At 39.5% G+C, this 10502-nt stretch overlaps 1 protein-coding gene across 1 annotated transcript in view; it reads left to right on the plus strand.

Moving 5' to 3' along the window:
• Nucleotides 1-9574, plus strand: part of LOC133616131 (vesicular glutamate transporter 2.1) — a 38503-nt gene extending 28929 nt beyond the window's left edge. The window contains exons 11-12 of the mRNA XM_061975247.1: nucleotides 1328-1455; nucleotides 7850-9574. Coding sequence (XP_061831231.1) covers nucleotides 1328-1455; nucleotides 7850-8191 — 470 coding nt within the window. The 3' untranslated portion in view covers nucleotides 8192-9574. The remainder of the gene's footprint in view (nucleotides 1-1327; nucleotides 1456-7849) is intronic.
• The last annotated feature ends 928 nt before the right edge of the window (nucleotides 9575-10502 follow it).

The following is a 10502-nucleotide window of genomic DNA, read 5'->3' on the forward strand; positions in this document are numbered from 1 at the left end:
GGGGAACATGCATATATATATATATATTTTTTGTGTGTGTGTTAACTCCTGTGTTTTTTTTACTGCCTGTGTTATTTTTGCACTTATTCTGTTATGGTGTTGAAACGAGGACGTTTCTTTTTGTAGGAGGGGAGGTATGTAACCTATTTTTATGGGCTTTCCTCTTGGTGATGTTAAGTTCCTGTTATACGCTGTAATACAGTATATGCCTTGAGCTCTTATTTTGAAGGCGCTAGGAGCGGAGGTGATGTCACGTTGTTGGAGTGGAGCGGAGGTTTTGGAAAGAAGGTAAATAAAGGGTCCTCGTGTAAACTGGAGACTCCGTGTTCATTATTTTGTAGTTTTATACCGTATAGGCGACATATATAAACCCTCGGTTACACATGTATAACTTTCTCCGACTTTCTAGGACGTGTTTTATGTGACTTCTTTTTCTGTCTCATTTTGTCCACCAAACCTTTAACGTTGTGCATGAATGCGCAAAGGTGAGTTTTGCTGATGTTATTGACTTGTCTGGAGTGCTAATCGGGCATATTTGGTCACTGCATGACTGCAAGCTAATCGATGCTAACATGCTATTTAGGCTAGCTATATGTACATATTGCATCATTATGCCTCATTTGTGGGTATATTTGAGCTCATTTAGTTTCCTTTAAATCCTCTTAATTATATTTATATCTCATGACACACTATCTGTATGTAATATGGCTTTTAATTTTTTCAGGCTCCAGACAGATTTGTTTTTGTATTTTTGGTCCAATATGGCTCTTTCAACATTTTGGGTTGCCGACCCCTGGTATATGTCATTCATAGAAAAACAAATTAGGGTCGTCCATATGGTTTGTTTTGATTATTTTAAAAGCAGTATGATAATATTTATATTTCAGAGTACTTCTACAACACTGATTTGGTGACACACATTAAGATATTTTTAACTCGCCATCAGCCATCAGGGGCATTTTCCAGATGATCCTAAAAACCAGCATATCCTCTCAGCTGGAAAGCATGCAGAGGTTTTTTGTGACTGTGTGCGAAATGTTACTGCCTGTTGTTCCCCAGCTTTCTCCTGGAGTAGTGTTAAATAATTCAGAGCCTATAGTCTCAAGAGATTTGTCAGGCAGACGGAACGCAGCGAGCAGTCAGTCAGAGTGTGGGGGAGAGAGGGTGGAGGTACTGCCTATTTCTGCTGCAAGATGGTCACTTTTTATCCACCACTCAGATTGTTTTTTTATTACATGATGACCCAAATCAAAATGTGGTCCAAAAAAAATCTACCTTATATACAATGACAAATAAATAAATAATCAATCTTGTTTCATATTTCCAGGCTTTAATGTCAACCATCTGGATATCGCCCCGCGCTATGCCAGTATCCTCATGGGCATTTCCAATGGAGTGGGTACCCTCTCTGGCATGGTGTGTCCTCTGATTGTTGGTGCTATGACGAAAAACAAGGTAAATGCTTTTTCTCCGAATCGTCACGTTGGCATGATTTTTGTTTCATTTACATGACTGGTTTGTTTAGCAATGCATCAAGGAAGGCAATGCTATTGTCAGTAGCAGTTTTAGATGTGGGCTCTGATGGGCAGTAACAAGCTACATGTAGCTAAGCTTAACTACATTTCCCAATAGCTTGGCGGTAGCTTCGCTACTTTTTTAACGAGTAGCTTTTCCTATCGCTTAGCTATTTTTAAACCCATGCAGCAAGGTATACTATAGTGCCAAAAGTATTTGGCCACCTGCCTTGACTCACATATGAACTTGAAGTGCCATCCCATTCCTAACCCATAGGGTTCAATATGATGTCGGTCCACCTTTTTCAGCTATTACAGCTTCAACTCTTTTCTTTACAGAAAATTACAAGAAGACAAACATAAGAATGTAAAATAAATGTTGAAATAAATAATAACTCAAATTAAAATCAAGAAATAAAATCATTATAAAATCAATCATAATTCAAATTAAGATGAACTAGTGTAGGTAAAATACTTTCAGTTGTCATATGCCAGTCAAATAAAAGTGTTTTCAGCCTGGGTTTGAACATTGCCAACGCTGAGGCCTGTCTCACATCTTCTGGAAGACTTTTCCAGATTTTAGGAGCATAAAACTGAAACACAGCGTCACCATGTTTGTTCCTGACTCCAGGCACCAGCAGGAGACAGTTCCCTAGCATTTCAGAGATTTACTTATGCACAAGGCCATTAAAATCATAATCATAATCAGAATAAGAAATACTTTATCAATCCCCGAGGGGAAATACACATTTTCAGCACAATCCCATTCAAAATCAGACAACAATACAGGGAGACAGAACAGGATCAAACATGACAGGGAGACAGAACAGGATCGCTGACGGGTCTGCCAACTTCCGGTGCCCCTTACAAAAAATGTGAGATACAGGTGTACAATGGGGGGGGTTTGAGAAAAAAAATTAAAAATCAATGTAAGCCTGGTCCCCTGGAGAGGGGGTCCAGACCGAGTCCAAGGGAAAAAATAACTCATAGCCATAGCACACATCCCTCTTACATGTGTGTGAGAGGGAAACATCAAACATCAAAGAACACAACGCACATTAAAGGGGAACATTATCACAATTTCAGAATTGTTAAAACTATTAAAAGTCAGTTCCCAGTGGCTTATTATATTTTTCGAAGTTTTTTTAAAAATTTTACCCATCACGCAATATCCCTAAAAAAAGCTTCAAAGTGCCTGATTTTAACCACCCGTCCATTTTCCTGTGACATCACATAATGAAGCCAACACAAACAAGAACAAGAACAAGAACAGCAAGCTATAGCGACATTAGCTCGGATTCAGACTCTGATTTCAGCGGCTTAAGCGATTGAACAGATTACGAATGTATTGAAACGGATGGTTGTAGTGTGGAGGCAGGTAGCGAAAACGAAATTGAAGAAGAAACTGAAGCTATTGAGCCATATCGGTTTGAACCGTATGCAAGCGAAACCGATGAAAACGACACGACAGCCAGCGACACGGGAGAAAGCGAGGACGAATTTGGCGATCGCCTTCTAACCAACGATTGGTATGTGTTTGTTTGGCATTAAAGGAAACTAACAACTATGAACTAGGTTTACAGCATATGAAATACATTTGGCAACAACATGCACTTTGAGAGTGCAGACAGCCCAATTTTCATCAATTAATATATTCTGTAGACATACCCTCATGTCAGCAGGCCAGGGAAGCTAGGGTCGATATTCTTCTCTTGATCATCTTCAGGACGGTGTGAGCCAAGACATCCAGGGGGGTTTAGCTCGCTCGTCTGCGGGAACAAACTGCCGCCATTGCTTGCCGTGCTACCGAGGTCCTTTGTCCCTGAATTGCTCACACACTCCGGCAGATTCAATGGGGGTCTGGCGGCAGATTTATTTGACTTTATCGTTGGAAATGCATCTGCTTTGAGTGTCGCAGGATATCCACACATTCTTGCCATCTCTGTCGTAGCATAGCTTTCGTCGGTAAAGTTTGCGGAACAAACGTCCAATTTCTTGCCACTTTCGCATCTTTGGGCCACTGGTGCAACTTGAATCTGTCCCTGTTCGTGTTGTTACACCCTCCGACAACACACCGACGAGGCATGATGTCTCCAAGGTACGGAAAACAGTCGAAAAAACGGAAAATAACAGAGCTGATTTGACTCGGGGTTTGAGAAAATGGCGGATTGCTTCCCGATGCGACGTCACGTTGTGACGTCATCGCTCCGAGAGTGAATATTGGAAAGGCGTTAATTTGCCAAAATTCACCCATTTAGAGTTCGGAAATCGGTTAAAAAAATATAAGGTCTTTTTTCTGCAACATCAAGGTATATATTGACGCTTACATAGGTCTGGTGATAATGTTCCCCTTTAAAGACACTAAAAGAGCAGAGCTGATGCAACCAGCCACTTCTACATACAGCTATGAATAAAAAGTGAAAGAAACATATACACTGTGGTGGCCTCTGCGGTCTTCCACGTCATCGTCTGCTGGGGTGGAGGGAGCATGGCCAGAGACAGAAGCAGACCCAACAAAGCAACGAAGAGAGCCGACTCCACTCTCGGCCGCCCACTAACTCGGCCAGTGTCCAGTTTGCATGGATGAGCGAGGATCCGTCCAAGGAGACTGAGGTGTCCGATACCTGCTCATTCAGCCAAGACACTGTGAAGCCTGTCCGTTCCGGCCCTCAGCGCCAGCTCGGCAGCCCTGTCTCTTCATCCGCATCTCCTCCAGTCTCTCCAAACAGACTCTGGTGTGGCACCGCAGAAGTCACGAACGTGCCACCCCTTGTCACACAGTCCCCAAGGGCCCCGATCCAAAAGGAAAAAAAAAATATATATATATATAATAACACATGAAAACAAGAGGGAAACACAAAAGGATGACACAAGAGCACAGAGCTCTTGTGTCATCCTTTTGTGTATCCCTCTTGTACACAATCTGAGCCGTTTTAAAGTAAATTTAAAGTATATTTTCTGAGCAACCGGAAGTCAGTGCAGTGACCTAAGTACAGGCCTATAATGGTTGTATTTCCACGTTCTAGTCGGGACTCGAGCAGCAGCATTTTGGATGTACTGCATCTGCTTTACAGCTTGTTTAGAGATCCCTGTCAGAAAGACATTACTGTAGTCTAACCTGCTGGAGACAAAGGCATGGACTAGTCTTTCTAAGTCTGATTCAGACATTATTCCTCTGATTTTGGCAACACTTTCCAGGTGATAAAAAGCTGCTGATGGTATTCACTTAATGTGGCTGTTAAAGTTCAAATTAAAGGAAGTAGAACAAAAGGAAGAGCAATGATACAGAAGACAGGGATACAACTAACAAAATACAAACTGACATAGGGAATCATGACAGATGGAAGCACATGAAAACGACGGATAATACATTTCTGGCAAAAATCCAACATTTGTGTAAATATCTTGACAATTAGGACACTTATCATATTTACCTAAAGAAAAACAGGCAGTTGAAAACACATCCTCATACTTTCTGTGAGATCCAAGAAGAAATTCATCTTGAAAAATGTTTCAAACATAGGTGCTGTGAAAGTGCCCGGAATTGTGTCTTTAGTTTCATTCATGCAATACAACAGTTTTCTCACTAGGAAGCCTTATATGCTCAGCTCAGTGGCCTTGTGGTTAGAGTCTCTGCCCTGAGACTGGGAGGTCCATTGCCTCCCTGCTTGGCACTCAGCATCAAGGGTTGGAATTGGGGGTTAAATCACCAAATGATTCCCGAGCGCGGCACACGCTGCTGCTCACTGCTCCCCTCACCTCCCAAGGGGTGAACATGGGGATGGGTCAAATGCAGAGGACAAACTTGTGTGTGACAATCATTGGGACTTTAACTTTAACTTTGTATCATATAGTTTATATCATTTTATTCTATGATATCAGACACGCTTACTGCATAGCTCTTGTCACAGTGGACAGCAAAGTGGTTATTGCCAATATTGTGATTCAAGTAACAGGAGTTATATCTATTTATTCATTTATTTATTTTTTGTTGATTTATTGGCGATTTTTGAGGAAAATTAAAATTCCTTTATTTTCACCCATTTGCCTGGGAAATTCTCCCATATTTTGAAATGCTGGTATGAGCATTGGAGCTATTGGTGTTTTGGGATTAGATAGATAGATAGATAGATAGATAGATAGATAGATAGATGGATAGATAGATAGTACTTTATTGATTCCTTCAGGAGAGTTCTCTCAGGAAAATTACAATTCCAGCAGCAGTATACAGAATTGAGATCGAATTTAAAAAGTAAAAAGTAAATAATGGGGGTATAAATGGAAACAAAATAGAACAATATTACAGTAAGAATAAAAATAAAAAGCAACAATGAGAATACAAATATAACAGTAAAATAAGAATAAAACAAGAGAAACTAGGCAGTAGTGACCATGTTATGAAAAAGTATTGCACTGTTATTGTTTTGCATTCCCTGTCATCCTAGTACCTCCCCTCCCCCCAGAAAGGAGTTGTACAGTCTAATGGTGTGTGGGACAAAGGAGTTTTTTAGTCTATTAGTCCTGCACTTGGGATGAAGCAGTCTAGCACCGAACAGGCTCCTCTGGCTACTGATTACGGTATGCAGAGGGGGACTGGCATCATCCAGGATGCTCACTAGTTTTTCCACAGTCCTCTTCTCTGCCACCGTCACCAGTGAGTCCAGTTTTATTCCGATTGTAGAACCGGCCCGCCTGATCAGTTTCTCCAGTCTGCAGTTGTCCTTCTTAGATGTACTAGAATGAAGCTTAGAACGAGCAACAGAGTCCGAGTGCCTTTGTCGGGAAGCAACATTATTTATTGTATATTTTGGACATTATTATCTTTTAATGGGACATATTCATGGTTAGCTTACTGCAGGGGTCGCATTGACAAAAAGGCTAAACTTGTACAAATTCAAGGCCTCACAGACAGTCTGAAATTATAGAGCTGTTTTCAAAATGGGGGCCACGACAATGCTGTGTTTTGGTTATAGAGGATGTTATGCCTTGTTTTAGTAGTTATTTTGAATTAATGAATGTATTTATTCCGGCAGACTTATATAGCAACACTTCATCACTCTTTGTAATTTGACAGACATGCAACGGCACCCACCGAAAAGGGATACGGGAAAAAAGACTGCTTATCCATGTTCCGCCTTTAATTTACAATCAACTTATATGTTGGTTATATAGTCCAAGTTTCAACAGCAGATTTGATGGATACATGACAATTTCAAAACAAGAATAACATATGCTGGAAAACCCTTTGTCAATAGTATTGAGCGACCATGAGATTAGCTCCATCTTGCCTGGGTATCTGGTATTATATTTCGTCTTCTGAAGCCTTGTCTGATGTGTTATGTCCCTTATTCCACAGTGAGTTCTTTTGCACCTGTGTCCCACAGTTGAGGTAGTCCAAACAACTAGTCATGTTTTTGATTAGGGATGTCCGATAATGGCTTTTTGCCGATATCCGATATTCCGATATTGTCCAACTCTTTAATTACCGATACCGATATCAACCGATACCGATATCAACCGATATATACAGTCGTGGAATTAACACATTATTATGCCTAATTTGGACAACCAGGTATGGTGAAGATAAGGTACTTTTAAATTTTTTTTATAAAATAAGATAAATAAATTAAAAACATTTTCTTGAATAAAAAATAAAGTAAAACAATAGAAAAACAGTTACATAGAAACTAGTAATTAATGAAAATTATTAAAATTAACTGTCGAAGGTTAGTACTATTAGTGGACCAGGAGCACGCACAATCATGTGTGCTTACGGACTGTATCCCTTGCAGACTGTATTGATATATTTTGATGTATAATGTAGGAACCAGAATATTAATAACAGAAAGAAACAACCCTTTTGTGTGAATGAGTGTAAATGGGGTAGGAAGGTTTTTAGGGTTGGTGCAGTAATTGTACGTGTATCTTGTGTTTTTTATGTTGATTTATTAAAAAAAACAAAAACAAAAAAACAATGCCGATAATAAAAAAAACGATACCGATAATTTCTGATATTACATTTTTGATAGTTTCCCAACAACACATTTTTTTACCGCAAGGTTGAACACTCTTAGGCTAGAAGACAGTTTAATTTCTACGCTCACATTGTCCCACAGTTTCACCCCCGCTATAGATAACGTTTGAGCCTTGAATGCGGAATTCACCATGTTATGTTTGAATTTCAGGACACCCCTGAGATTTTGAGTTGGACTATGTTGACGTCTACTTATCTCTCAAGATATGCCTTCTTTATGCAATAAAGGCTGTTTCTACTGCTATCTGCATGTTTGAGGAACTCATCTTATCGGTATTCTCTACTTCTTCGGCCCCTTCAGACGCGAGAAGAGTGGCAGTACGTGTTCCTAATCGCCTCCATGGTGCACTACGGGGGTGTGATATTCTACGGCATCTTCGCATCGGGGGAGAAACAGCCATGGGCCGACCCCGAGCTGACCAGCGAAGAGAAGTGTGGCTTCATCGACGAGGACGAGCTGGCAGAGGAGACGGGCGACATCACACAGAGTTACGTCGCTCAGGGAGGGCCCGCCAAGTCGTACGGCGCCACCACGCAGGTCAACGGAGGCTGGGCCGCCAGCTGGGAGAAGACGGAGGAGTACGTGCAGGAGGAGTCCCAGGGAGGAGGCTACGGATACAGGCAGGAGGAGGGATACTCGTAGACCAAACACACACACCGATACATGTGTACACTTCTTGAGCGTGCGTCGATATAGTCCAATATAATATCATCGAAATAGAAATATTTAAAAAAAAGAAAAATCTCAATCTATTGTTGTAATTGCACAAGAAGTATAATGTATAAAAAAAACTAAAATAGCCTATTTGATTAAAAAGATGTGAGGCACATCAAATTGGCAGTAAATGTATTACTACGCATATGGATAATAGATATAATTATTTTGAGTGAAACTGTCTTTTAATGTGAAAATCCTCATCAGCAAAGGCTTCCCAAAGAACGAGTGAAGCCTGTGTAGGGTCCCCATCATTAGTCACATGACCTGCTACTGGTTAGAGTACATAAAGCTGCCACTCAGACATCAGCGTTTATAAACGTACCACTGCACAGCATCGTAAACCGTTGACCGATTGTACCGTATCGCTCCTAAAAGCACACTTTTTTTGGTTCCTCACTGGTCATTTTGAATTAAGGTGTCTCTTTCTGATGTTTGCTGTGTGCGCTCCATGTCAGATCTCAGCGCTGTAGTGCAAGAGTTGTTTTTGTTACCGCAAAAATGGTTGACTTTAAATAATGAGCACATCTGGAATTATGAAACGAATGAGATAATTATGTGTTTACAGCATTTTATTGTCCAAAAGAATTGGTGTGATTAAAAAAAACAAAACAAAAAAAACAAAAAAACATTGAAGGGTGTGTGTGCAATGCAGAGACAAAATTAGCCAAATCGTATAACAGTATCAATATATTAGCGCAGCACAATTATATGGAAATAGAGAATGCACATAACTTAAAGCACATTTGTTAATATAAATATGTTACTATATTACCAGAGGATGTAGCGAATGGATAATATATACAGTGGTACCTTGGTTTTTCATTAGTAATCAGTTCCAAAAGGTATAACAAAAAATGTATTCCACAAAAACAGAAATAGTTTTTGTGATAAGAAATAATGTCAATCTAATTACTCCCCAACAATACTGACATAAAACTAATCCTACAGCGAATAATTATCGCTTTTACAAGCAGAAATCAATGCGAAATATGTATAAATGATAAATAAATATTTAATATCACTTTTACCTTTAATTATAGACTCTTGTAGGCCAAGATGGCGTAAACCAGAGATGTCAAACTCATTTTAGATCGGGGGCCACATGGAGAAAAATCTACTCCCAAGTGGGCAGGAGTGGTAAAATCACAGCACGATAACTTAAAAATAAATACAACTTCAGATTGTTTTCGTTGCTTAAAAATAGAACGAGCACATTCTGAAATTGTACAAATCTTTTTTTTTTTTTAATATAATTACCTATTGCGGTTAATAGTATATATACTTTATTTGTCGTTATTTATATTTTCCAAATAAAAAAATCATATGAAAATCAAAATACAGGATGATATTTATGTAGTTTGATCATTTTCCTCGACTGGTGCACTAACACCATATAGTTTATTTTGTACATATGTAGCATCATCTACAAAGATACAAAGACTTGCAATTGCGACATCCAGTGGACACATTTAGAACAGCTGTTTCTTTCATTCAAAAAAATTCAGGTTAATTTGTATACCTAGCAAACTCATCACACAGGCCGGTTAAAACCTGTTCACTGGCCTGATCCGGCCCTCGGACCGTACGTTTGACACTCCTGGCATAAACAGTATTTGGGAACCTCAATTTAGAAATGTAATTGGCTCTTAAACAGGGTTCGTAATTAGAAAAAAATGTATATTGAAGCAAATGCTCCATATGAAAGAATGTAAACATGAATAATAGGTTCCAGCTTTGACAAAAGTCCATATCTTTGTCAAAGTTTGTACCCTTTTAACATAATATAAAGTGTTATACAGTACTGTATAGCAAACAAACATAACAAGGGAGTGATGGATCAGCCTTCGATTTAATAACAAAGTCAAAACAACTCAATGGATGTTCAGGTCATTGTATTCTCAGGGCATTTAATCGATCGCAACTCGACTTTTCAGTTTCTCTCAGAAGACGTTTCACCTTCAGACCATGGACTAATGAAGCCTATGGATGAGAGGCGAAACGTCTCCTAAGACAAACTGAACAATCCAGCTGCAACCGAATAAACATCCCGAGAAAGTCAAAACAGCAACAACGAGTTGAGCTGTCCAAAAATAGCTTGTTTGTACAATGAGGGGTTCATAAATCGAGGTTCCACTGTAGTAAGGGAGGGGTTAAGCCATGTGGATGCTACAAGTTCTTACATTTAATAGTGTTTCTCACATTTTTATCAAAGTGCTGGCACTCGCAACTTTCTTTG

Source organism: Nerophis lumbriciformis, linkage group LG15, assembly GCF_033978685.3.
Source record: "Nerophis lumbriciformis linkage group LG15, RoL_Nlum_v2.1, whole genome shotgun sequence".
Taxonomy (NCBI): Eukaryota; Metazoa; Chordata; class Actinopteri; order Syngnathiformes; family Syngnathidae; genus Nerophis; species Nerophis lumbriciformis.